Source organism: Centroberyx affinis, unplaced genomic scaffold, assembly GCF_046629955.1.
Source record: "Centroberyx affinis isolate AG114_WGS23_722 - 3 ecotype Tasmania unplaced genomic scaffold, CSIRO-AGI_Caff_v1 ptg000469l_1, whole genome shotgun sequence".
In the NCBI taxonomy this organism is placed as follows: domain Eukaryota; kingdom Metazoa; phylum Chordata; class Actinopteri; order Beryciformes; family Berycidae; genus Centroberyx; species Centroberyx affinis.
Window position 1 is genome coordinate 204083 of NW_027279127.1, and position 27669 is coordinate 231751.

Genomic DNA, 27669 nt, shown 5'->3' on the forward strand with positions numbered 1-27669 from the left:
CTATCATTATTGCTCTCTCCACCACCATAAAACCAACAGCTGGATTTAATAAGTTCACCCATTCTCTGTGGGATGTTGAAAGGCATGTTGGGAAATGTAGGAAATCTATACCTTGAGTAGAAGTAGGTGAGGCAGGTTGAGGGAAAGTGGGTGCACCAAAAAGTGAATTACAACACTTCATATATATAGTGTACACAGTACACACACACACACACACACACACACACACACACATATATATAGATATAGATATAGATATATTTATTGATTTGATAATGAATGATAGTGAATGTAATGAATGATAATGATAATGAATCTGTTTGAAATAGAATGCTGTCACAGCATTTTGCACAAAGAAGGCACAAATTCATGGTGTGCATCCAGCTGTGAGGTCTTGTGTCTCTTGTGATTAGGGTAGAACTCAACCCCAGTCTCCCTGCTCCTCTTTCGGAGGTTGGGCTCAGTGAGCTGATAGGCCAAGGTGATGTGTCTCACTCTCTTGGAGGCGTGGTAGCCTGTCATCCTCATTTCCTCTCTTTCTGGAACATTCTCCAGTGGAAGAGATGAAAGTGGTAGCCACTGCAAGAGCAACGGCAGCATCAGTCAGAGGTCCAAAGCTCTTAGTGGGAGCAGCTGTAAGCCAAACAAAGGCTGCATCTGTGAAACACAAGAGCAAGAATATATTACATTATTACAACCTTTATGGAAGAGGAATAGAGAAAGGAAAAACATCCACTACACAAAACAGTTATACAAGCAGCATTTCTGATAGATGCAGAGCTTTTACCTGAGCACTGCTTGGTGTCAGCATCACTTTTAATCTCCTCCTCAGTGGTAAGGGGAGAGCAGCAGATGGTCAGTTTGGCCACAGCCTGGTGGAGCTGGCTGGATACATCCTGCATGGCCAGTGGAGCAGGGCTACCTGGCCGAAACCCTTCCGGAGACAAGGTCTCAGCTGTGGATTAAGGACAAATGTGTGTGATTCAGCAACTCTTGGAGGCCGATGGATGCTCTTCAACAAAACTTGAATTGATGCAATAAAAACCAACACGTTTCGGCAGCATGCCTTCATCAGGGTAGCTCTTACTGGAAATGTTATATAACTGGAAGATACTGTAATAAAGGGAAACCAATATATCTTACGTGAGGAATAACCAGAGTCAGTGTCGCTGAGATCATCCTCGTCAATGTCAGAGTAACTGTCAGTCTGACTGGTGGCAGACTGGCGGAGCTGCCTGAAGCTGAGGCCAGAAGGGCTGAGGGCCTGGAGGCTGGGAGGATGGATGGGACCAGACACTCTGCGGGGGCTCCTCAAGCTCCAAACTGAGCCCACATCTATAGATCAATGGGACAAAGTTGTAATATTGCGGAGGCTGTGTTAGGGTAGTGTGCTGTCATTTTGGATCTGACTGCCATATATTAACAATTGACAGACAAGTACATAATAGTGCTAACCTGTGAGGTCAGGGCGGCCTTCAAAAACTCGCTCTCTAGAAATGTAGGAGTAGTGGTCAGATATCCCAGACTGGTGGTTTTGGAAATGGGCCAAGATTTGGCTTCCTGGTCTTGATCCAGAAGAAGGCCACCTCCAGTCTGTGGATTAGTGAGGCAGGTTTGGCGTTTTGATCATTCTAAACTAATCTCTCTCGTCACAGCAAAAGAAATTCAAGTATGGCGAACAAAATGCTAACGTGCAGAAGAGTGCTGAATAACTCACCTGGATGTTGACAAAGAGGTTTCTGATTGGAAAGCAAGCTCATATTCTTGTGACAGTATCTCAATTTCTTTCTGTATCAGCAAATGCTGCAGTTTCAATCGTGTAGAAACATTGAACACGGTTCATTTGTCTGGTTCACTGGTACAATCTTCTGTGTATTCTGTTCCTACATTATATGACAATTAATTATGACAGCATCAATGCTTTTTCCAGAATATTAAGATTCACTTGAGTGTGTGTGTGTCATTTAATTTTTAATATATTTTTATTATATTTATCTCATTTTCAAGCACAGTCATATTTTATACAATATACAAAGTGTAGAATATATTGACACAGTTCTTGGGATATCAAATTTGCCCAAATCTATTAACTTAATATCTGTAACATTTGCCATGACACCAGTATACCACAAAATAAACTCCATGAACCATATAGTGTAGACATCTGTCTCACAATTCACAAAAAAAATAGACAGAGTGGACAAAGAGTAGCTTAAAGTAATGAGTTGCATTTGCACAGTGCATTATGATTACATAAAAAAAAAATGCTTCAGCAAACCTTCAAAACATTCTGAAACAGCTCAACTGATTTCTTTTTCATAAAGTGCATAAAGATTCATAGCTGCATGATTCTCACAATGGCTTGAAGCTATGATAATGTAGAAAAAGGTTTGGTAATATAGGAAACTTATAACTAGGCATGTCAAGTTTTAGGCTTCCACACTCCCAAACTAAATCTGTAGATGTGTAACATGGGTGCATCTCTCATGGCCCAAGAAGATTAGAGGCTATAGGAGAGCAATAGTGTTTTCAGTATATTATTTTGTTAATAATAAAGACCTACACATTACATGTGGATGGGTTGATAAGTTGCTTTTGGCATTGTCCTGATTTAAGTTAATATCTTTCAGAAATACTGTTCAAAGCCATTTGTCACCGGTCTTGAACATAAAATAAAAAAAATGTTTGGAGGGGTGTCATAAAAAAGATAATCTGAATAACATACAAACACAATCATTCAATGACACATTGGGACTGAAGCTTAACATAATCACATAATGGCATACACATATACAATCAAATGTTATGAGAATAGGAGGCCTTTAATCTGTGAGATAAATTATTGGAACTGAAGTAGTGTTAACCTTTGCAGTGCTAAGCTTTTATCTGGAGTGAATAGGAATTACATGAAGGCTCTGGTTTCCTAAAGGCCCCCTACTCAGTCACTCATATCAGTGAACTGATGCATAGCAGGCAAACTAAGAAGGCAATCAGTTCTATATGGAGATGAGGACCCCTGGTGGCGAAGGAGGGAACATTCAGTGTGCCATTCAGCCATAGGCAGGAGGTTTTGGTGGCGTTGCAGCATTCTTGATGACATGGAGTGGCTGTGGATGAGGTCTTGCAAGAGGCTTTGCCAGAACAGTTAGTGGTGCAACCCGCCGTCCACTGAACCTTTGAGTCTCTGGTCTCCTTTATCAGCTGTAAAGACATAGGGGGCATGTGAGAAAAGGATGGTAGGGGACCTACAGGGTTTGCAAAAGTCTAAATATTAGACTGTGGTGTTTAAATGTTATTTAAATTAGTCTAAAATGTTTAAACTGTATAGTAAGTTATGAATATGATATTTAGTGTTGCAAATCAACATTATTTGCTGATATTATAGTTGTTTGTTAGGTTGGAAGTCATAGAAATTAGAGTATATTGTTCTGCATTAGGTAGCTCTCACCTGGCAGTGGAGCTGTGAGGAGGTACATATCTTCATTTCGGTAAATTTTTTATAGCAATCTGTAGTGGTACATTTTCCTGCATGGCATTTGTTTCCCTGAAAAAAACAAACAAACAAGAGATGATGTTGATGATCTCACATCAGACCTGGGTCAAATAGTGTTTGCAAATACTGTTTATTAAAATATACTTTAGATTTTTCTACTCTGTATAGGTGCCAGATGGGTTGGACAATAAAATAAAGTTGAAACAGTCACAGCAAAATGTTTAAAAGTCAATTTTGTATATTTTTCTGTGATTGATAGCTTAATTGACACACACACACACACACACACACACACACACACACACACACACACACACACACACACAAAATGCACAAACTCAAACACACATACACATACTCTTGTCCTTACATTGTTTGCTGTTGTTTGGGGGCTGGAGGCGGCTGTTGTGGTGACTGGACGGGTGGTGGTCATAGCCACTGAGAGGATGTAAGGGAAATAATGAAAATAACAAGGGATTGTTAAATCAAGACTTTAATGCTTGCCTGCAAATAGCTGATATGAAATCATATGACATTGGTAATTTCAATCAATCAACAATTATAAGGGCCATGAAGTGGGTGTGGTTACTTGTGGTTGTCGTCATCATCATAGATGCAAAAGTAGCTTTGAGGCAGTCAGTAGAATTGCAGCAGTTCTTAGAGCAGTTGGTCTTAGAGGAGTTGTCACAGGGATCAGCACAGGAGGCGCTGCAGCCAACAGTGTAGCACATGTCCGCCTGTTTTATCAGCTGAGAGACAATGACACATTTAAAAGAAATTCAAAAAAGAGTGCATGTAACATGAGTTTAAAATGGACCAAGTTTTCTGTCTTTCTGTGAAGGTCATGGACCAATATGATAAGATGAGATAAGACGAAACCTTACTGATCCCTATGGGGAAATTAGGTTATTTGCAGCAGCAAAAGTAATCAGATTCAGCAGGGAATAGAAAATATAGTATAAGCACACAACACAAAATATAAAAATAACAAATAGAATATAATATAAATAATTGTGGGCTTATATAAACATATGTAATCAATAATTTCAACACATTAAGTGGGAAGTATAGTAAAGAAATTCATAGATGTACTCACATTTATTACTTACAGATGTTACTAACAGTCTCAATTTCTAACTTAAATATGCGTTGCTAAATGTTTAAAATTTGGTGTATATGTAGGTATATCTGGGCATGAGTAAATACATAGGTAGTAAATGTATGATGGTGTAATACATCAACTAGTTTTGTTAGATGATTCAGTTTGCATCATTTCATTTCCTACCTGACAGTAGTAGGCACCAGTTGGACATGAGGTGACATTCTGACTGGTGTACATAGTGTAGCAGTCTGAGTAGTTACAGGTGAAGGAGGGGCAGGATATCTGTGTCGGAGAGAGAGAAGGGGCATAATGTAGATGAGAGGCTAAAGAGACAAGGAAGAAGGAGAGATAGGGACAAACACAGTACAGTACATTTCAGTTTCTCTCTACTAAGCTGGACTTACCATGCTCATCATCGAGGTAGAGTTCGAGGTCCCATTCGTACCAGATGTGGCACCTGTCAGGCGAAAGGACAGATGTGATGTCAAGACTCAATCACAATAGCTTCATCCCATTTACACAGAATTAAACAAACGTCTGAAAAGTTTAACTGAATTGTCCCTCGTTATTTGGCGTGACACACACAGCGTACCTGTTGAGCTCCATGAGGTCGGCGCCATGGTTGTCGTCATCGCACCTGCACTGGTGGACATACTTGAGGTAGAGGGACGAGTGGCTGTAGCCATGGTGGAACCTGAGGCCTGACTCATGGTTGCCATGCTGGTGCTGGATTGGGTCATGGCTGCTGAGGAGGTGGTTCCTGAGTTAGTGGAGCTCATTGGGCCAGATGAGGTGGTTGTGGCTGAAGGTGAAGACATGGCAGTTGTTGAGCCTCCTGAAGCTGTTATGGACTGGGGGGTGGTGGCTGTTGAGCCTCCTGAAGCTGTTGTGGACTGGGGGGTGGTGGCTGTTGAGCCTCCTGAAGCTGTTGTGGACTGGGTGGTGGTGGCTGTTGAGCCTCCTGAAGCTGTTGTGGACTGGGGGGTGGTGGCTGTTGAGCCTCCTGAAGCTGTTGTGGACTGGGGGGTGGTGGCTGTTGAGCCTCCTGAAGCTGTTGTGGACTGGGGGGTGGTGGCTGTTGAGCCTCCTGAAGCTGTTGTGGACTGGGGGGTGGTGGCTGTTGAGCCTCCTGAAGCTGTTGTGGACTGGGGGGTGGTGGCTGTTGAGCCTCCTGAAGCTGTTGTGGACTGGGGGGTAGAGGGGGCAGTGGAGGCAGTGGTGGATGAAGACATTGTACTTGCAGTGCTTGCCATTGTAGTGGTAGCTGTGGGTGCTGATGTGGTGGTGGCCTGGCCTGACACCAATGCTGATGGCAGCAGTAGTCCTAACAGGAAGAGGAGCAGGATACCTGTGCAGACGGGTATTTTAGGAGAAACAGGTGTTTCATTGTATGGAAGACACAAAGACATACTGTGACATGGATTTATTGTCTGTTAAGTTTCTCAGCCAGGCTCTAGCCACAATATGGAGGGAAAAGTGTTGACATTTGTCCTGCATTTGTTACCCTAAAAAATAAATATTGTAATCTTTTCTCATTAAAATGTGTAATAAATGGTAAAAAATGGGTACCATAAGCTGCAAGCTATCAAGCATATTTAATACCGACTGCTTCGACGTTCCTTTTCAGTTAATTAGAGAGCCAATACAAGAAACGCTTTCCCCACAATGTAGCTTGTGAAATAAAGTAGCAAAATCAAATTCAAAACATCAATCGTCAAGGTGAGAGAGAGAGAGAGAGAGAGAGAGTGTGTGTGTGTGTGTGTGTGGCCATATGTGTGCAGTGTTGGTGCACAGTAACCATGCAACCATGTATGTGTCATCTTTTTATTCATGAGAGAGGTACAGTATGACATCTTTGCTGTTCATCTGGGACAGTAACCAGTTACTGAGTTGCAATGGTTCCACCGGCTTTTGGTTCATGAAAAATCCTTGTTTAAATGTTGCAAATTTTTCATCTTACAAAAATACATTGTTCACATGGTACATATACACTGTTTATACTACTGTATGTGTGGAGGAATGGTGCTGTAAGATGCTTTGGATAAAAACATCCAACAGGTGTGTTTGTTTGTGGTTAGACAGGCTGCCTCATAACTAGAAAATCTCAGCCAGTTGTCCTGTCAAAGTGAATGAGAGCAAGACACTGAAACACTACCTGCTCACTCATTGTAAGTTGCTCTGGATAAGACGGTCAGCTAAATCCCTATAATGTAAACCACTGTAATGTAAATGTATCTCCTTTGACATGGATTGTTTCTGACTGTGTCGTACAGGGGACAACTGACTGTGACGGTCAATAAGCAAACACACACTCATACCTGTGTCTTTTTGTAAAGTGGTAGAGGCCATTCTCTTGTAGGCAGAAAGGGAGCTTTGTCCAGTCTGTAATTACATCATATCTGTTAAAAATCCATTGCCTTTATTCAATACAATATAAAAGTTAAATTATCATCAATTAACATTAATTGACAATAGCTGATAGATGATCTGCCATTAATGTCCACATGGGCGCATAAACAAAATGACAAATCTCAGATCGCAGAATGAATTGGTCACTAATATGCTCTCATTTGTGTGTTGACATAAGACCTCTGTGGTGGACGGCAGGCGCAATCTAGTCTGTTTACCGATGGTAATAGGTCTCTGAGTTACAACAGTGCCCATTCATAATAACCCATCTGGGCAGTCCCTTTGATCTGTGAGAGCTGTGTCATCTGTGGTCTCCTCCTCTTACAATTCTCTAATTGTTCTGATGAAACTGATCTGATAATGGTTTGGATGAGTCACCATGCACGAAATTAGGAGGAGGTAAGATTTGGAGCCGCATTTTTAACTTAAATATCTCAACTGAGTGGAACCCAGGACATAAATTAGTCTTGGTCATTACAGAATGTTTGAAGTTGAAGTAGAAATTTTGGCTACAGTCACCACTCATGAGGACATTCCCAATGTCCACGCAGATTAATTCTCTGTAGTAACATTGGCAATTATATCATAAAGTGTCTCTGATTGCAGTGGTTTGTCAGTGAACACAATTAAAATGTGTTTGTTCCTCGATCGGTCCCCTCGGGGAATGCCGGTAAGCGGCATGGCTTGTTTTTTTCCCCTCTCCCTTGGATCCCAACACAGCCCCCTATGGGTTCAACACCCTGGAAACTGCGGGACAACAGTGGCCATTTTAGCATCCAGATCAAAATGCCCGTTTTAAATGGAAAGAAGAGTGTTTAGCTTTGTCAAAAGGATATCACGTCTCATTTATGGTGCATCCAGAAGTGCATTCAGGTGCTTAATCCTCATGCTGTAACTCACACCATGTTTTTGTCCTTTTGTAAGCTCAAAATGTACTGTGGCATTATGGTCTCCTGCTGAATCAATGCAAAAGTTGAATAATATGATTAGAATGCTTACAAAGGAATGTGATTTAGAATATTCATACATTTCAATATTCATACAGACAAAGATGTAATGAATGAATGCAACTGAATATTCTCATCAATGGAGTCTAAATCATAGTTGGGGATTCTGTATTTGGAGGGAAATATACGCTACCAGAAGACAGCAGTCATCTCCATCAGCCAAACCAGAATAATATGACGCAATGAATTGCTTTTGTTTGATTGAAAAAAGTAACACTGCCATCAGTCTTTTTAAATGCGTTTTCATTCTGTCCTCATATGTCTTCAATTTTTAAATACATTTTAATCAGATTCAATGAGATATACATTTGAATCAGATTATTTAGTTAGCATTTGTATGTTAATTATGTATTGATACACTACCATTCATAACAGAACAGTCAAAACTTGCGTTATTCTATGATAACTTTGCTTATACGCAGGAAAAATTGCATAATGGCATCACAACCTTTCCCTGCTGAATCATCTGGTGGCTACAACGGTCTCTACCGTTGTTTAGCTGCATCACCCTGCGATTCCTGTGTGCAAATTTCAAACCTCTATAGTTTTCACTGCATATTTACTTCTATCGATCTATCGATCTATCTATCATTTATCATCAATAATATTTCCATTAAAGTCCACTCACCTGTGGTGCGCTCCCAGGACACTTTGCAGGGTTTCTGTCAGCTGTGGATGAAGTGAATGATCTCTCTCTCTCTCTCTCTCTCTCTCTCTCTCTCTCTCTCTCTGTCTCTCTCCCTCTCTCTCTCTCTCTCTCTCTCTGTCTTTTTATTTCTCTATTGCTCTCTGCCACCTCCCCCCTTCTCTTCCTGCTGACAGCTCTCTCTGTAGTGGCAACCTAATAAGTGGAAACTCTCACCTGCACAACTACCTTAGTGTGAGAGGCGGAGACTGAAGACCTGCTGTTGCTGGGTGGGTGTTCAAGGGTTTCAAATTAATTGGTGTGCTAAATTCTAACACAAGCAAGCAGTTATTTCAATACTAGATTTCCATCACGAATGCTGATGAATTCTGAGGAAGACTTTGTGTGTGAATTTGATCTTTTAATCCAATAACCTAATGAGAGAGTACTGGCTGTTAGTATCTATATGGATCTACAAGGAAGAGCACAGAGATCATCATACTGTATGTTCACCATTGAACTGCTCAGTTAAGCACACAAATTGTTATGTGCAATTTGTAAAAAAATATCAAAAATATCAAATATTGTGGCCAATTGCATGTCTACTGTATATTTTGGAATATATCACCTCCCTGTGTTCCAATTAAAAGTGAAAGAAGATATTACATTACAATACATTTTAGTGTTGGGTTATTTGGGGAAGTTTGACCAAAACTGTACACCCAGCAATTACAGATTTACGAAAATAACTCATAGGATAAATCCTTTTGCTGGCGTATAAGAGTAAGGGTGAGATTTCCCTGCCTTGTGAGGTGATTGTATAGGGAACCTCTTGGTTTCTGTTCAACACAATGTGAAATCAAACCCCCTCTCTCTGCCTGCCATAAAGCCCCCACCGACAACAATTACCTCTTTGTGGCCTAAAGAACGTAGAATTCTTGGACGCGACACAAAAGGCGCCTGCAGAACTCAGGTGACAGAAGTCCTTCCTTTTTCATGGCCGCTGCATGTTTTTACGGGAAGAAACTCAAGAAAGTGTGTCTGATGTGTATGATTTATTTGAAGCATTGTTCAGTTTTATTCACGCTGTGCTTGAAAACCACAGGCCTTTTAAGGTTTGTTGCTGTAATCAAAGTAAGGAAGCAAAATCAATATTGGGACACATTTTCTTTTAAGTCTGTTTGAAAATTGTAATTTCATCTATACATTATACTAATGGAGTTTTCAAGTTAAAGTTAAAGGCAGTATCTAAGCTGTTTTGATACACATTCGGATAGACTTTTAGAGGTGAATACTTTAAATAAAAAAAAAATATATATATATATATGTAAGGAGTCCATATCAACTGGACATGGTTTTCTCTACTGCTATGACAAAGTTTTTTTTTCTATGTTTGAATCTTATTTTTAACTTGTTTAACTTTTATATAATTTATTGTTATGTCTCTCTTTGATTTTGTTTGTTTGTAAAGTGTACTGAGACACCCTGGTGTGATATTGCACTTTCAATAAACTTTGACTTGACTTGACATCAGATCTGCTATCAAATGCTGCTTCAGATGTCATAGATCTATTGTTACCTTTTACATGTCTACCTAATATTGGCTAAGTGTATAGTATTAAGTGAACAGAATTGCAATGCATACATTACTGCCATAAAAATATAAAAGCAAAACTATCAGTTCAGTTTATTCACAAATCAGTTAAAATACAAGTACAATCATATGAGACATAATGGAGATATGTGAAATGGGACACCCTAATAAGCTATCTGAAGCTTGAGAATAGGGGCCCAGACACTAAGCAGATAGTATTTAACATATATGTTTACTAAGATGTCTAGATTTGAAAAAGTGCATGTATTATACAGTAACTCTTACAACCTACAAAACACCTAAGACTAGCCTAAGACCCTAAAAAGTACTACTAAATGGTCCTAAGAGATTTATTCCATCAGTCTAAACATTCATTAAATAGGTAAGATACAATAAGTAGAGACATATGGCAAGTGGAAATAACAGTACAACTTGAATGGATTTCGGAGTAGAGTAACTAGAAGTCCCCAGCCGTTCAGGGTATTCAAGCTTAAACATATTTTAGCAGCAACTGCTGCCTTAAACTTTTTTTGAAAACAGACACAGATAATGACATTTTTATAGCGTTATCAAGCTCATTCCACACCTGTAGACCTCTGCAAACCATACTAAAGTTTGTACATTTATTTACATTTCTTACCCTTTATAAGATGTTTTTTTCTAGTCTTATATGTATGCGAGGGAAGGTAAGTCGGAAAAAGTCACAAAGCCTATGACTATGTGCATATTGTCTAATAATCAAGATTGAATAATGCAAAATGTCCTCCTAGTCAGAGACAAATTTGACTATGACCTAAGGACCTGCAGTCAAATAAGGTAACTTTGACATAAGAGATATAAATATCTGATCTAATATCTGATTCTCCATACCTGCGGTTGTAATATGACTGTTTTTTTGTTTGCATGTGTGTGTGTACAGTGTATGTGTACGTGCCTGTGTGTGTATGCAGACGCACTTGCATTAAAAGAGTTCTCTATGTCCATTAGGAGACAATACGAGAAGAGGTTGAGTGTTTTTCTGTCTCCCTGAATGCAGACAACAGACATACACAATATGCCTGAATGGTGGCTGACCGTGTAAAGGCTAAGTATTCACACGCAACAATTAACCATGCAGATATTGCCCGGTGGGTCATATTTCACTTGAATGCCCAGCTTTACTTTGAAACCAAAGAGTCTTGCATAATCAATAGGATAACCCACTGGGAAAAAAACATGCACATAATGGTTGAATAAAATGTCTGTGGTAAGTAATTTCCAATTGGTATCTATGAGAGATAAGCATTAAATACAGGCAATACAGTGGCTGTACATTAAATGAGATGAACCTACTCCAGAATCAGGTGTGTTCGACTCTCAGAACTTTCTGTCTTTAGAGCAAGGGGTGAATTAGTTTCTTTTCATGATCCATCATTATTAATACTAATGTGGTATACATACACACAATGTAAATCAGTTTAAAAGTTCAATGTGCATATTGTTTCTTTCAAAAATGTGTATCTACTTTGAGAACATTTGCCTTTGAAAGAAAACATATTATAACTTAATGTTTGTTATTCAGGATCAGTAAAATATAGAGGATTCATATTAGCATAATTTCATCAACCAAGGAGTAAATACCTAATACAGTCGCTTAAGTTGGTGTGTTATTAATCACTTTGTCAGTGTTGTGTTTCTTGTTTAAAATGGTGGATACCTTATTTTTGAGCAACACATTTTGTCTGCTACTGACACCCAAGACGCCCATCCAAGTACATAGGCTCCTATAGGTAATTCACATTAGCACTCTCTCATGAGCTGACTACAATAGTGAATGTAAAGGTGCAGATCAACTTCCACTTCACCACAAAGGAACAGAAATGGTACTGAAACTTCAGAGGCCTTTTTTTGTATGATTTTTTAAGAGTATAATGTATCACTGGGAATGAAGTGTCACTACCCTCTTGTGGCTAATGTTTGTAATAATCGAGACTCCACAGCTATGATGAAGTTATAGTAATATGTCCGGGAATACAGTATATCCTTAATTGTTAATGAGAGCAATATATAGTATATACCTTATATCGCTTATAACCACATTTGCATTTTTTTATGTTTATGCTTTCATACTACAGTATACTACAGTATGAATGACTTCTGATGGCTTCTGATGTAATCTCAATTGCATAGAACATACTAAATATTTGCCACAATGCCATTTTTTTTTTTTATTCCTTACTAGTTAGCTTTCGTAAAATGCAAAGTCTTTTCCAGGAAATTGATGATATCTAAAAGAAAATGATGAGAAATGGAACAGCATATTTTAATTTGCATGGTTGCCCTGGGAGCATTTAAAACAGAGGCCACAATTTCCATACACAGCACAAAGACACATACCAGGTAACAAAGATATTTCAATGTAAATGTCTCCATGTTTACACAAAACCCACAAGTGTAGTGCATGATAATGAAAAGGTAAAGGGCATTCAAGAAGACAGAACAAACAAACAAACAAAAACAAAACATGAATTGTGGGTCTAACAGTATGATGTATAATGATGAAAGGCAAACATCAGCTTAGTTGTCCTTAGTCTTGAGGGTGTCACGCAATCAAGAAGACAGAACATGGGGTTTAGGAGGCTTTCTTAAAATAAAAAGTTTTTTCCATGATGATACCGAAAAAACAAAAAACAAAAAACCAAATAACAACAACAAACAAAAGCAACAACAACAAAAACATGAATTATGGGTCCAAAAGGATAGTGCATATTAATGAAAAGGCAAACATTAGCTTAGTATGCTGTTGAGTCTCCCTTCCTCCCACTGGGTTAATAGTACTGCTGCCTATGGAAGCTCATTCACACTTATTCACATAGACGGCCAGGCTCAGTAGACCAAATTAAGCAGCCTGGATGCAACTGGACTGTGTAGCTGCATGACTAAGAAGATTAGACAAGATTTATCTACCTAGCAGTCGTCAGCAGCACTGTCCACACAGACTCAGTGCATAGCAACAGGTCAGTGCGCCCTGTGCGCTATCTTAGCATTCACCATGGACTAGGACAGAGGCCCATTGAACAGAAATGGGAGCTCCAGTTTCCTGATGACTTCACAAGTGATTATTTCCTCCCGTCCACCAGTCAAGCCTCTGGCAAAGGTTGGTGTCCAGCTCTGCCTATATAGTTGTTATAGTAAGCTTGCGTGTGTATGTGTTTTTGTGTGTTTGTTTGTGTACACACTCATGTGTATGAAGCCATAGTGTGGCAGCATACAAACTTACATAGTATACTTTATTTAGAAGCCTACAGCTGAGCATTGGGGATCATTAGACCGCATTCCTGTACAACAACGCATACTGATGCATTCTAATGTGGAGATTCATTGCCATTTCAACTGTATTACCTTGCTACTGGATGATCTGTAATTCTTATATAACATTAACAACATTCATTCCTGAGTCAGAATACAATAATGTGATGTGAACGTGCTTCAGCATGATGGCGTGCGTCCTGTGGTCTGCATTTACATGGACGTTCAAGGGGATACTGTGCACCTGCAGGTTCCTTTGGGTCAGTGGATGCCATGCTATGCTATGCTATGTCAAATTCATCCTCCATGTTGTAATTTAGTTGATACAGGTTGGTATTTATGGTAAATGCTTAGTATAATATTGACCAAGCTATGGTTTTTGCACTGCAGATATGCCCGTACAATGCAATCAAATTCTTACCACGGGAACAACACATTACAGAAGACACAAGCTACCAGCAGAGACAACATGCAGGTAAGAATCCATCTACCAAAATAAAATGAATATAAAAACAGACCAATCATTATTTTCACATAAAATCTCTTTATTTATCTGGTATTGATCTATTCAACATTTAAATTAAAAAAGATTGGTGCGTTTCAGTGCCACATGCCTCCATGTGCATTGGTCCTCTTGTTTTTTGGATCACGAAAGAACACCTTCCATTTTCCATTGGACATTTTATTTCATGTTTATCCCAGTGGCTCTGGCTCCCACTGTACATCTTCTGAGGATGTTTGTCATTAAATTCATTATATGATTGCATTATTTGACTTGATTTGGCAGGGTCTGAGGGTAAAGGGAGTGCAGCCATACCAGGCAGTCCTGACCGTACGACTGCCCTTCATAAGAGACTGACCAAAACTGAGAAGGAGATCCTGTCTCTCAAGACCAGGATCGCTTGTGAGAGGGCATCTTGGGAAAGGAGGTTTACAGAGCTGCAGAGGAAACATGAAGAGCTGCGTAATCAGGTGTGTGTGTGTGTGTGTGTGTGTGTGTGTGAGTTTGCGTTTGTGTCTATGACTTAATTCGATGATAACCTATCTCCTCTTGCTCAGCTGGCCTCAGAGACCGGGACGCTGGTGAAGGTGGGCAGCTATGATGACCGAGGAGAGTCAGGCGTGGACAACGGAGAAGCATTTGAGGAGAGCTCAAGTAAATAATAATCATCCAGATTTAGTTCATTCTGAATTTTTGATGCATGCCTTTGATCTAATTAACAATTTCAACTGGTATTTTGACGTTAACAGGCAGTCCACCACGCCTGTCGTACCAACACAGAGGGTCTGAGGTGTCATCAAGAGGCGACACTTGTGCAAGCAGCTTGTCAGGCAGCCAGTTATCCTTATCATCGGCACTGGGCTCCAGACCCTCCTCCGTTCTGTCCTCCACCACCAGGTACAGCTCTTCATCTTCACTGGCTGGCAGTTTTAGAAAACAATGCTTTTTTTCTGGAATATTCCAGCATCAAACGTTAGATATTATTAATAAAATATGCAATTGGATGTAAAAATACCTTCTTTGTAAGTCATATCACTGCCCTTTCTAATGTTAATAAAAGTACCATAGAATAACAATCATCCCCATCTTTGTCATTATATTTCACACTGTCTCACACACTGACTAAGACGAGCGAACCCTCTGTTCCTCCAGTGTGGGGTCATGGAGGGTGTCCCCAGGGCCTCACCGGGTTTTTGTCCCCCACTCCCCCATGGACCTGCAGCTGGGTCACCGGGTCAGAGTCATGCTGCCGTCTGGACGCATCAGCACAGGGACGATCCGTTTCCTGGGCCACCTGCAGGGGGAGCCAGATCTCCACCTCGGGGTGGAGCTGCAGACACCTGATCATGGACTGCAAGATGGCAGCCACAGGGGACAGAGCTACTTTGAATGGTAACTGATCTCATTTCCTTTGCTGTGTGAGCACAAGCAACAGGTAGCTTCCTTGTGCCTCAGCATGTGCAATTTGACTTGGAGAGTGTTGGATTAGTAATCTATGAAACATGGAAGTGTCCTCTTTAAGTCACTAAGTGATGCTTTATTTAGGATTATTCAAATATTCTCTTAAGTAGGCAATTGAAATGCTTCTTTGTGTAATAAATTTGAATACTTTTTGAAAGTTGGTTTCTTGGGGCGTATTTGTAGAGAATAATTCAGCAACACAAGTTGATTTACTGGAAGAATTTTAACTTTATTAAACCTGCGTGTTCCAGCGCTTAGCCTTCTTCAAGGTTATTTGTCGTCTTTGTATGTATTGGGGCGGACTTACTAGAAGTTGCTATTTATTTCCTTTACTCTTAAATCACTGTGCAGGTTTATAAAATACATTAACTATATTTTTCTTATGTGCCAGTTTAGGGTACAGTAGTTGGCTTCTATAAATAATCTGTTGTTGGTCTATGGTTTCCTAAGGTCAGCGTAAAATGTGTAACATTACATTAGTCTCTGTGTGAATGAAGACATCACGCCCGCAGGCGTCTAACAGTCACATAATGCCAAGGATTCCTAACTCCAGACATACTTCAGCTCTGCAGTGGCTGAGCTGAATATGCAAATCTCAGCCTGAGGCCAAGTTGGGAGGCTCAAATTACCACACTTGAGATGTGAGGAGTACACTCATTTGTCCAGAGTGATAACAAATTTGACTCATTATGGTAGAAAAGGGTTTTTAGGGTAGGTTAAATCTAATCTTATCTTCATAAACCCATGTAGTGTGATACAGTAAGCACATAAACTACCCATGTGTACATGGACTTTCTGTGTGTATTTTCCTTTCAGTCAGGAGTTTAGTCCTTGAAGTCAGAAGGGTTTTGATTTTAAGTTAACTCCAACCATGTCCATCATATTCATTTCTTGTTACTTCTGCTTCTGTCCTATGCAGCAAGCCTGGCTATGGTGCCTTTGTACCATTCAACAAACTACTGATGGCCTGGGAATGACAAAAACACAGACATACTGTATCTGGTAGAGCTGCCCATCTGGATGTATGGAAAATGCAACAGACTGGAGGATCAACTGAATGCAAAATGCCAGTTATAGTCATGCATCTGATCTGAAGTGTTTGACTGAATTACAGTGGGGATAAATCTCATATCAAGGCAAATACTGACAATACATACATGTAGTGTGTGTCTTTTAAAACTGTGAAGACATACATTGAAGTGTTATTCACAATAAAATAAACAACAACAACTTTCTTCTCTCTTTGTATGGGGCATTGTGTGAGGCTTGGAGGGACAGTAACATTAGACTAGCAAATAATAATCACTTAACATGTGGTGTCAGTCTACTCAAAAAGCAGAGACAATGCATTTTCCAAGCAAAAAAGCCCTCAGAGTCAATCACTGAATTGCAAGCAAAAGTTTAAGATTTGAAAGAAAAAATATGAAATAACAAAAAAACAAAGCCTCAAGAACCTGTTGAGCAATGTAAGCAAAAGGATTTTTGTACTGTCTTGAGTGGCACTCAAATCTCTGCTTTTGCTCGAGGGGATTTTCACTCCTCACAAACCTATATCAACGCATCTCTATCCATTTCAGCACGTCTTCATATTCCACTTCTGCCAAAACATACCACTTTAATCGCTCTGTAAAGGTCAAATCGTGATGGTATCTGTCTGCCTTGTCGCTGACAGAGTTTGACTTGACGTGAGCCTGAAAGACTTACACGATGTTGCCAATGTGGGAGACAAATTACTTAAAGATAACATAGTAGTTTCAATCATGTTTGGAAAATATGGAACTGTTTCTGTTTATTTCAAAAGAGTAGTTAACAGGTACATTAAGCAACTCCTCAAACAGTTAACTAAGGGTTGGAAAGAAAAATGAGTTTGAAATTTGATGAGTAACAAATGTACTAAAAATTTTAAAAGACATGTTAAGTTATTCTCTACTATCTTATACCAATTGGCAAGATAGTGCGCTATAACAACCATGTTGACGTTTGGGCCTATAACACCCGTGTTTCAAGCATTTAATTTTCAAGCATGGGAAACAGTAGTACAAACACTTGCATCATCTCATGAGTGGTAGTATGAGTGTTGCAATTTTCATGTCAAAGGCGTTCTGATGTCAGAGGATTGCATTACTTGAATATTATCTCTGTTTCACTGGAATCCTCTTCTCCTACTGGAAATGACTGTCTGAATGTTTGGCTTGATTCCACTTGATGTTGGTGTAGCTTCTTCAGGATATTGTGCACAGTCGTCTGTGTGCATAGTTCACGTTTTTGAAATACAGTCAGGACAGGTAAATAACAGTTAAGAAGCAGGTCATGCGCTCCCCTCAAAGCATGTACAGAGACTTGACCTGCAGCTTGACTTTCAAAGTACAGATCACAACGCTGTCATCAGTACAAAACAATATCAGAGAAGGATGGCCGTATTTAGGCTTTCTTTGTAGCCTCAACTCAGTCCTGTGTTGATGTTGGTGCTGTGATTCTATGATGTGGGTTGTGTTCTTTTCCATAAAATTTCCAAAATGCTCTGACAGACACTCATGGGTCAGTTAAAACGTCCTTTGAGAAAATCGGACTGTGTCCATTCAACAATGACTCCAGAATAGCCACTAAGATTGTTTAAGTCATGTTGGTCTGACCATGCACTGAAGCCAGCAGCACAAGGGTACACTTCTGCGCTCACACACACACACACACACAAACACACACACGCACACACACACACACACACACACACACACACACACACACACACACACACACAAACCAGGCTAACCCTTTCCCTCAGACACCTGAAACACACACAAAAAAAGAGTTTCTGATTTGTTCAAGCTTGCAACATGAGTTGTAGAGTAGAAAACTCAAGTGTTTTTAAAACCCTTGGGCTATCCCTGATTTTTGAGAAAAAGGGTGCGTAGGGGACAGGTCTGTGCACAGGAGACAGACCTGTTTTGACCTCTTTTCCGGGATAGAGCGGTAAGGAAATTTAGGCAATATTGTACAGTAAGAGCATTACGTAATGCCGTTGCACTAGATAAAAAGCTATTATGTAATTCTGTTCTTGATAAACCTTGATGAATAAGTGGATGAGTCAGTGAAGGTTATGTTACGCTGATGTACTAAACACAAAAGTGGTGCTTCTTTTAAGTCTACTGAAAAGCTGTATATGATCTATGTCTAACTGATACACAGAATATTTGAGACTTGAGGCAATCGTTTATTTCTATTAACATGATTTTCCACATACATGTTTACAGTACATACCTGTTTACCTGCATCACATCACGAGAACTAACTTCCTTTTTTCCTCATCTTGGGCCAATACTGAGGCACTTGGAAATCTACTGGACAGACAGTCCAGTAAAACAGCGACAGATTTTGAAAAGTCCATTGTATTTATCCAATCTTCAATCACACAGTAACCTGTGCACTTAGTGTTAGCCTACAGTATGAATTATTCTGATCAGTCTCCATGACAACTGATTGCATTTACAGGAAGAGGTGATGGCACTTAAGAATTTGTATAAATTCCTTCTGCTGCTGTCCAAGTCTCTGTCAGGTTCCTGGTTAGATTGAAACTTAAATACTGTTGGTGGAGGATCCTGTTGGTTAGGATCCTCTGGTGGATTTATAGCAACTGAATGCGTTGGTTAGAGGCAGGTTAATAATAAAACTTTGTTCCTGAAATATAGCACACTGTAGCTTCATCTTACATAGAGATACTGTATATTATGGAAAAGCAAGTGCTGCAACAATTTTGCAGAACTACTATGTAGCTAATAAGAAAAAGTGCCACTTTATACAATGGTTCCTTATTGCATGAGAACTTAATTTTGGACAAAGAATAAAATACATCAAATGTGACACAATATGCATCAACAGTCAAAACTCTAGAAACTCAGTCACAGCTGTTTTAGTCTAGAGGCACTTTTCATCCAAAACATGGATGACAAGATCACGTTTGACTAAAATGTCATACAAATGCATACAATTCTGAGCAGATTAAGACATCTTAACTGTTCATCAACAGGAAAGCTAAATCATGATTATATATCCATAAAGGCACATTATACAGTACAGTGGAATGATTTTTGGGAATTTCCCTTTTCACAAAACAAAACATCTAGGCCATTTGCATTCAAATCATTCCACTATACGGACTAAAGAAGCTTCTCAAAAGAGATTCTTTGTTGGCTAAGACATTAGACATGACAGAATTTGACACTGGATACAAATGAGGTCTACAGAAGCCTCTTATTAATTTTGATAGAAGAGGACACAAGGCTACTACCCAGATAGTAGTAAATAAGGATAATCAGAATATCCCACCCTGAGCCTTATGGTTGAGGATCTCTGCAGCCAGTTTCTCAGCATTTGTCAGATGTGGGAACATTTCCATGACTGCATCCACCTGATGGGGGTTGAAGATGGCATGCAGTTTCTTGCGGAGTTCCAACCTTTCCGGGTCAAAGGCAGCGGAGGATGGCTGTGCTTGGGCCCAGGAATGGTACTGATGGTCCCTATAGGAGCAGTGAGGGCTGTGGGGGGGCGAGGGATGGCTAGAACTGGGGAGACTATGGGATGTCCTGGCCTGGGGCAGTGCCTGGAAGGGATCTGACCAGTACTTTTGTTGCTGATGATGGGGGTCGCTATACTGGAGGTGGCTGGGGAGGCTGTAGTGGCGTGGTATACTGGGGGGGTACATATGGGGGGTGTAGGTGTCATATCTGGGTTGACGGTGGGGGTCCAGGTTCGAGTTACTACGATGCTGCTGGTGAGCTGTAGAGGGCACCGCATGGGAGCAGCACCTACAAGACGGGGCAGCGTTGTTCCTCTCTAAATGCACAGAAGGGTGTCTGGATCCAATGGGGGCGGTTTGCTGCTGGGGTCTGGACCTGTGGGAGCTGCTGAGGCTGCGCGAAATGTCAGAATACTGGCTCTCATAAGAGCCAAGGCCAGAATCCAGGAACTCATGAGAGATGCTGGCATAGGGGTGATCGGACATGGAGTGCGGCCCAGGCCACTCCTTCTGACTCTGGCCTCCTGCTGCAGAACCAGGTGTGTGATTCTGTCTGGTTCTGGGTCCATCCCAGTACAGCAGTGTATCCTCACTAACCTGACCAGGATGTAGGGAACTGCGCTGATCTAGGGACTCTAGAGAAGGGGAATAGGTGTTATGAGCAGGCACAAGATCAGATTGAGCCTCTCTTTGTGACAATCTGGGATTTCTCTCCTCTTTTATAGTGGATATCCGGGCTTTCTCCCTCAGTTCATCAGCCAAGGAGAGGTAGGACTGGTTGGCTCGCTCTGGATGGTAGAACTTACATTTGATGCCGTAAGTGCACTTTTTGTCTGAGTAAAACAAAAAGGGAAACAAAAAACTGAAAGTCTGAGGTCATCTCATTTTGCAACCACATTCCTTCCTTGTCCAAAACATCTGAAACTGTGAAAAGCCTGACAATGCCTCTGTAGTAACATATTGTGGTAGAAGGGTTCCTCTTTCATTCTTGTTTGAGACAGGAATTCATGGGGGCCATTCAAGGCTCTGTGCTAATCATATCTTACCATAAGGACAAGGCTGTCTCCTTTGCTCTGCAGGCAGAGGCTTTTTCCTGAGGAAGTTGTCAAGACTGGGGCCATGGCGACCCAGGGGATCATCTGGGGGCATGAACCTGGACAGAAAACAGTAATGACTGATCCATGACTGATCATTCACATGTGACAAATAGACTGGATACTTGCTGTTGCCTGATTATTCCCTCTAGACACTACTGCAATATGCCCTCTGGAACCAAGTTGTACATTAACCAGCATTCATGGGAAAAAATGTGAAATCTCAGGCAGAGGAACAGGCCAAATGCTTACTTGTCATTCACAAAGGAGTACATAAGGAGCCTCTCCTCAATGCATCTCTTCCACTCAGGTCTCTCTCCTTGGAGGTCACGGTAGGTGTCATTGGATACGATCACGCCGTCCGACTCGTACGCCAACTTGACGATGAAACGGTCGTCGTAGCAGACCACCCGCTTACCCCCGACACGACGTGATGGAGTGAAGACCACTATCTTCCTTTTTTCAAGCTCCATCAGGACATGTTGATCTGAAAGGGCAAATATTTATTCCTGTTAATCATGTGCTTGAGTCACATAGTGGTGGAAAGATAGTGTCAAGGAAGTACATTTTCTTACAGTATTTAAACTTTTTTACACTGTATTTAACACTTTCTCTGTTAAGAAAAACAGCTGCATGTCAGGTTTTTATTGCAACTTGTATGTAAAGTGCGTAATCATATACATAGATTGCATAACATGGCATACCTTGAGCATTATGAACAACCAAACACTACAAAGACAACAAAGCTTATGGAAACATGCAGTGAGCAGAGACCCAGCAATCAATCACAGAGAGCAAATGAAGCTAGTGAAGGCATTACATCACCAGTACAAACACCACAACAATCACTATATTTAGTATGTACATTATATCATATTACTCCATCTACAAATTTAATTAATGGAAACATAATACATACAACTGTGTGTGCACAGTGTTCTAAACAGATGAGAATTCAAATGAAGTGCAGTATTGAAATCGGTATGGATAAACAGGAGGCTAGGTTACATGAAAGCCAGACATACAGCTCAACTATTGATTCAAAAACAAAACATTTTTCACAGGCTCTCACAAAGTGCTTCTACTTTTCAGGGTGACTGTCACTTAACCCCTTGCCATGCTTGACTGTCAGCAGTTAAATACACAAGTAAACTAGGTGTGGAAGAAAAACACAGCTGTACTTCCTGCTGGGGATTTCCCAGGAATGACTACAGGGTTATTTTTACTTCCTTGTGCGAGGATTGAAAATAGAACCTTTGGATTATTCCACCCAAACTTTAGAGTTACTAAATCATGAGAGCCACAGGCACAAGGTGATGATGCATCAGCTTCAAAAGGATGGTCCAACCCTTCATCATATCCCCACTGCTGTTGGATTTGTCAGAAGGGCTAGGCTAGTTTAGGTTAGTATGAAGACCTAGAAATCATGGATGTATGAAGACTGAATAGAGGGTTACTTCTCTACTTAAGGAGGTGGTGTAGGTGAAACCATAATATTAATCTAGATTTTTAAGAGCACTCACAAACCCTAAGGACTCAGCTGCCACAAATGTAAATACAGATACAGCACAGACCTTCATTATATGCAGCTGGCAGAGACTTGGTAAGAACGCCATACAAACATGGAAACAGGTATAGCAAATATTGATCTAATTTCCTGAAGTATGCTGTACATATTGCACATGTTAATGACTTGGCTATATATATAAACTTAACTTTGTATCCAATTGAGTAAACCTCTGTTTCACACCCTCCACTATGTAGCCCAATACCTTTGCCGTGAGCTCAATAGTTTTGCCTCACTGACAACATAGAAGAAGATTATATACATAGGTGCTTAACAACATAGTAAACTGTGTGTAATTATATCAAATAAGAAAATATGATTACAGCTCCAGTGTCACACCACTACACCATTATAAACACATGTATAGCTGTGTAGAGAAGCAACATTTGGAGGACAGTTTTCCAGTCATCTGGTATCGAACATCATTACATTGTGACAGATTGGATTTTTAGTTCTTAGTTTAGCGCTGCTCTGGAGGCAAAAATAATCTCACTGGTTATAGCCATACTAGGCTATAGATACTGTATCTAGGTGAGCTAGTTAGCCAACCTGCCAAAACTCCAATCTGCTAGAATGATAACCATCCTTCTGCTGAGTCCTCACCTCTGATGGGGGCATCGGGTCTGGGCTGCTCCTTGCGCCAAGTGGGGACAAACACGGTAATGGTGGTGTGACCTCTGTCCAGGAAGAAGTTCACTGCCAGCTGGATGCCTCGGCAGGAGAACACTTCCTTGTTGCCATGACTGGGGAGCAGCAGGGGAGAAAAAATGAATAGGAATTACTGTAAATGACTCATAGTGCTGACTTGAAAACCTATCCACACATCCTGGAAGTGAACTATTTCACAACACACAACACCCAAATTGAAACTGGAGTAGTGGAACTTTCAAACAACAAACCAATATCTAAAGAATTTTGTCAAAACATAATTACAACAATGACATTTCTACATAAATTCAAGATTTGTTGATCACGTTATAGAGGTGGGTTGGGTCTTCCTGGTAAGGGAACAGACAATTATAATTATACAAATACATCTTTGATACACGTTAACACCATAAATGTTTTAGTATAGTCTCTAAGTGAACCTTCCCTCAGGCTGTTTCTATATATGTACCACACCTATATCAACTGAGAGGCGGAGATTTTGAGGTGTGTGTCTAAGATTTGCATACTGAAGCAGTGACCTTAACAAGAGCATGCACAGGCAGGGCTGTAAACGCCCTTTTAAAAACTCAAGGGACATGACAATTTATGAGAATGCATATTTCAGGGTCAGAGTTCAATGAGAACATGACGATGAGTGATAATGAATGGTAGTTTGAAACATGTCGTTTTACAGGTATTTTTGCTGTCCTCTTTTAGAGGACGCCACAACAAGCAATGGAAGCTTTGGATGTTATGACCTAGCCTTCATATGTAGTGCTGGATGTGACACATTTTCCTCTATTAGAATTGGAATGCCACTCTATTTCAGCTGGGGGTTATCAACAAATATGTTCGAGATGGCCTTCTACACCGAGGCTAAATCTTCTTCTACCATGAACAACACTTCTAAACACACTAAATACTTAGTAGCACTTGCTATTGGTGTTTACCTCATGGCCACATTGCTGCCATCGATGACAATGGGTTTCAGTCCGGCCTCTGTATCCCTCCTGTCCTCCAGTTGCGACGGTGGTAGTGGCGTGACTCTGTGGGGTCCAAGGGCCCAACTGGCAGCCAGGAGAGGGTCTATCTGGCCTGTGCTCCTCTCATCGCTGTCGGGATTGGGCGCGTGAGGTACAGCGCTGGCCCTGCACCTCACCAGCTCTCCAAGCATCGCGTTGGTGTCTGTGCTCAGGCCTAGCTTCTTCAGAGCGGCCCTCACCTCCGCTGAAGTGTAGCCCAGTTTCCTGAAGAAGTCGACTCTGAGTTCCTGGAGTTCCTCGTTATCTGGCTCCAGCTGGACTGAAGCCGAGCTCTGGCTGGGAAATGCCGGATCCATCCTGGAGCATCTGGGCCTCTTTTCTGCACTTGGGTCAGCAGCATAGGAGACTTACTGCATCTGCCTGGGGATAATATTCATGGCTGCACTGCACAGAAATTACATTTAATTAGGGATACATGTCCATATGATGTAATTTACAGGGTTTTCATACATTGCCACATAGTTGCATTACTGCTGTTATTATTGAACCCTCTCATAATGCTGTATTTCAAATTTTTTCATACTTGCCATTCATAAATTTCTACTTAACATGCTTTTGACACTGTCAGTTAACACAACTTGACATTCAATCAGTAACTTAACAACTTGACATTGTCAGTTGTCATAAAGTATTGTCAGTTATCCCCATTTGCTATGGCATGATGTATTGCCAACTAGTTTTCTTTGCTATATTCTATTGCTATTTTGCTGCTTCAGTGACCCACTTTCCCCACTGGGATCATTTCAACTTTAATCTTATGTTGTGCTATGTTATGTTATCTTATTGTCAAGTAAGGTAATGTTAGCCTGTCAAATGTATCAACTTACATTTGAGTAAGGTAATGTTAGCCTGTCAAATGTATCAACTTACATTTGAAATTCATTAGAAGTGAAAAGGCATAATGTTGGCGTGGGAAATGACAATTTGAAAACAATATCGTGCTTAGTGGCCTATTCCGCTAATAAGACGTTTAGCCTGCTCAGCTTTGTTCCCAGCCTCTGTTAAATCAGAGTAAAAGACAGCTGATCAAAACAGGAAGAAACGCTGTGCTGCTTTTACGCACAAATAGTGCAGCGTAGCCTATGTAGTTATTGGAGCGAACATTTCACCCTACATTAGAGAACACAGTAACACCGAATCTACCGACTACAGAAAGTGTCTACCTGATACAGGTGACAAGACACGTCTCTCCAAGGGAACATTTCCACTGCGAAGCGGTTGGGTAAATCATTTCTGTCTCAACAAACACACACGCGGTAACTCACCTTTACTGTTCTTAGCTGTTTCCTTTCGTGTTCCATTTATCACACAGAAGTAACTTATAACTCCTCTGTTCCGAAGTACAGTAACTTTGACTCTGCTCTGGCTTCATAGCACCTCCCTCTTGGAAAATTATTTCTTCCCCTCTTCCTCTAGACGTAGAGCCGTGTAAATTTGCATACATCCGAGATAAGATAAGCTCTTCCCTTAAGCTGTCAGTCACACTGTAGTTTTCACACCACTGTGTTCCCCCCCCCATAAGATTTATTCTTTGGAATATAGTGCTGCTACTGTATGTATTTATGGGCAGGATGGCCTAATTGGTAAGTGAGGTTGCGCCCCTATAAGGAGCTTCGGTATTAACATGGTATTATAAGGCAATACCTGCCGAAGTGTCGTTGAGCAAGACACTTAACCTCTACCTGCTGCAGGAGTGCAACACAGCTGGCTGAACCTGAGGAGACAATTTCCACCTTGTGGGCTTAGTAAATTATATCAAATGAAATTCACTCTATATGTGTTTGCAAGGTGTTTGTAAATGAATTGTTGGTTTACAAAAGTAGGAGGCAACCATTTTATTTAACAAACTAAAATAGTAATACTGCATAACCTGCGTATAGCCTTCACAACTATAATGTTTAGCAGCCTACGTATGGTTGTGCTACTACTTTTGTCCCCTAGATGTCAGCCTTGCCGCATGTTATTCTGCTGGATGGCAAAGCTCACCTCTCACCTGGGAGATAAATAATGAAACTCCATGGCTGTTGGTCTAGGGGTGGGTATGGCTTGACTAGGCTGGTGGTTAGGTTGTGTGTGCGTGTGTGTGTGTGTGTGTGCCGTGTGTGTGCGGTGTGTGTGTGTGTTTGTACACAACCCTCTGTGTACAGGGTTAACGGCACGGTCGAGCTGGGATCACACTGCGTAGAGTTGGTTAATGGCATATACAGAGTTGAGTTCCGGAGAGTGGAGAAAGTAATCAGGGCCAGTTGCCAGGCGGTTGCCTCCTCTGAGGGCCCACACTGCTGGTCCCAGGTGTCTGCAAGGCCTGATATTACTGCAGGGCAATGAGCTGCAGCCAGCGATGTTGAGTAGGGGTGGACACACACACACACACTGAAGCACAGATGGAAAGACAGACAGACACACACACACACGCACATAAATTCACACCATTCTCCAGGCTCTCTCCAGCCATCAGGTAACCACTGAAAGGCTTTATATGTGGGAGACGATCCAAACCCAGGCCTTGTGATAAGTGCATTATGAAAAAATACCAGTTGTATCACACTTGGCACGAAGGACATTTATATACTCTTTTATTGAATTCAATTTGTAAAATCTCCATTTAGCATATTGTAGGCTATTGCTGAGTGTATTGTTTTGTAATTTATGGCTATGTTATATTGGAAGGCACTATTGACATCCAGAGATATAGGCAAAGCTGTAGTTCAGTTCATGCAAATCTTGAACCTTGCTGAGTATCTAAGTGGCTGAGATTGGATGACATTAGCGTAGTTTGGGTAGTGTGAACATCAAACGCCAATTTCCTTAACATCTTGGGGGAGACATTGCCCTGCTCAAAGGCATATCTTTTTCCTCCAGGCAGGTGTAGTTTGGCAAGGCTTGTTAAACCTGAGACAGTTGATCAAATATTCAGCCAGGCTCATTGTGCTACTGAGAGCTGCTGGATGTGGTTGGGATAGTGCTGCGCTGATAAAACCAGCTTTGTAGTGCCTGAGCGCTGGCCCCTTTGCTATTCCTTTCATTGACTGCCCGGGTCAGCCGTCTGTCGCAAAAATTAATTTTTGTATGATTTCTTTAAAAAGAGCCAAAGTAAAGAAAAGGCAGCCTTTAACTGGAGTAATCCATCTTGCGCCAATGGTGTCAGAGTGATTCACGATTTCCAATTTAGCCATGGTTTGAATCTAAAGTAAATCAGGCAGGACGGCTCCACCCTTTGTGCAGCCGGACGACAAACCCTCTGTGACAAGAGCTTTCAAATGAACATATCCCCTGCATTCATCTTGTTCATTTCTTACTTCAGACACCCCACTGCTTGTCCT

At 40.9% G+C, this 27669-nt stretch overlaps 3 protein-coding genes across 4 annotated transcripts; 1 reads left to right on the plus strand and 2 right to left on the minus strand.

Moving 5' to 3' along the window:
- Positions 1-2000: 2000 nt before the first annotated feature.
- LOC139642358 (mucin-21) lies at positions 2001-8839 on the minus strand. Its single transcript, XM_071517162.1, has 9 exons — positions 8640-8839; positions 6914-6977; positions 5188-5943; positions 5000-5052; positions 4779-4877; positions 4083-4242; positions 3864-3931; positions 3449-3544; positions 2001-3201 (listed from the first exon to the last, which is right to left on the minus strand). The coding sequence occupies exons 2-9, from the start codon at positions 6942-6944 to the stop codon at positions 2947-2949; spliced, it is 1518 nt and encodes a 505-aa protein (XP_071373263.1). The 5' UTR covers positions 6945-6977; positions 8640-8839; the 3' UTR covers positions 2001-2946.
- Positions 8840-13263: 4424 nt separating this feature from the next.
- LOC139642373 (centrosome-associated protein 350) lies at positions 13264-16675 on the plus strand. Its single transcript, XM_071517182.1, has 8 exons — positions 13264-13366; positions 13672-13778; positions 13909-13993; positions 14306-14490; positions 14578-14674; positions 14770-14917; positions 15173-15412; positions 16401-16675. Exons 2-8 carry the CDS (start codon positions 13704-13706, stop codon positions 16456-16458), a joined length of 888 nt encoding a protein of 295 aa, XP_071373283.1. The 5' UTR covers positions 13264-13366; positions 13672-13703; the 3' UTR covers positions 16459-16675.
- A 2014-nt stretch (positions 16676-18689) lies between these two features.
- LOC139642363 (ribonuclease ZC3H12A) lies at positions 18690-25718 on the minus strand. 2 transcript variants are annotated; one of them, XM_071517170.1, is made up of 6 exons: positions 25612-25718; positions 24254-24730; positions 23259-23398; positions 21341-21575; positions 21041-21147; positions 18690-20827 (listed from the first exon to the last, which is right to left on the minus strand). In XM_071517170.1, exons 2-6 carry the CDS (start codon positions 24640-24642, stop codon positions 19791-19793), a joined length of 1908 nt encoding a protein of 635 aa, XP_071373271.1. In that variant the 5' UTR covers positions 24643-24730; positions 25612-25718; the 3' UTR covers positions 18690-19790. The 2 variants fall into 2 exon arrangements, with proteins under 2 accessions (XP_071373271.1, XP_071373272.1); XM_071517171.1 differs by having other exon boundaries at positions 24254-24725; positions 25612-25699.
- Between the last annotated feature and the right edge of the window lie 1951 nt (positions 25719-27669).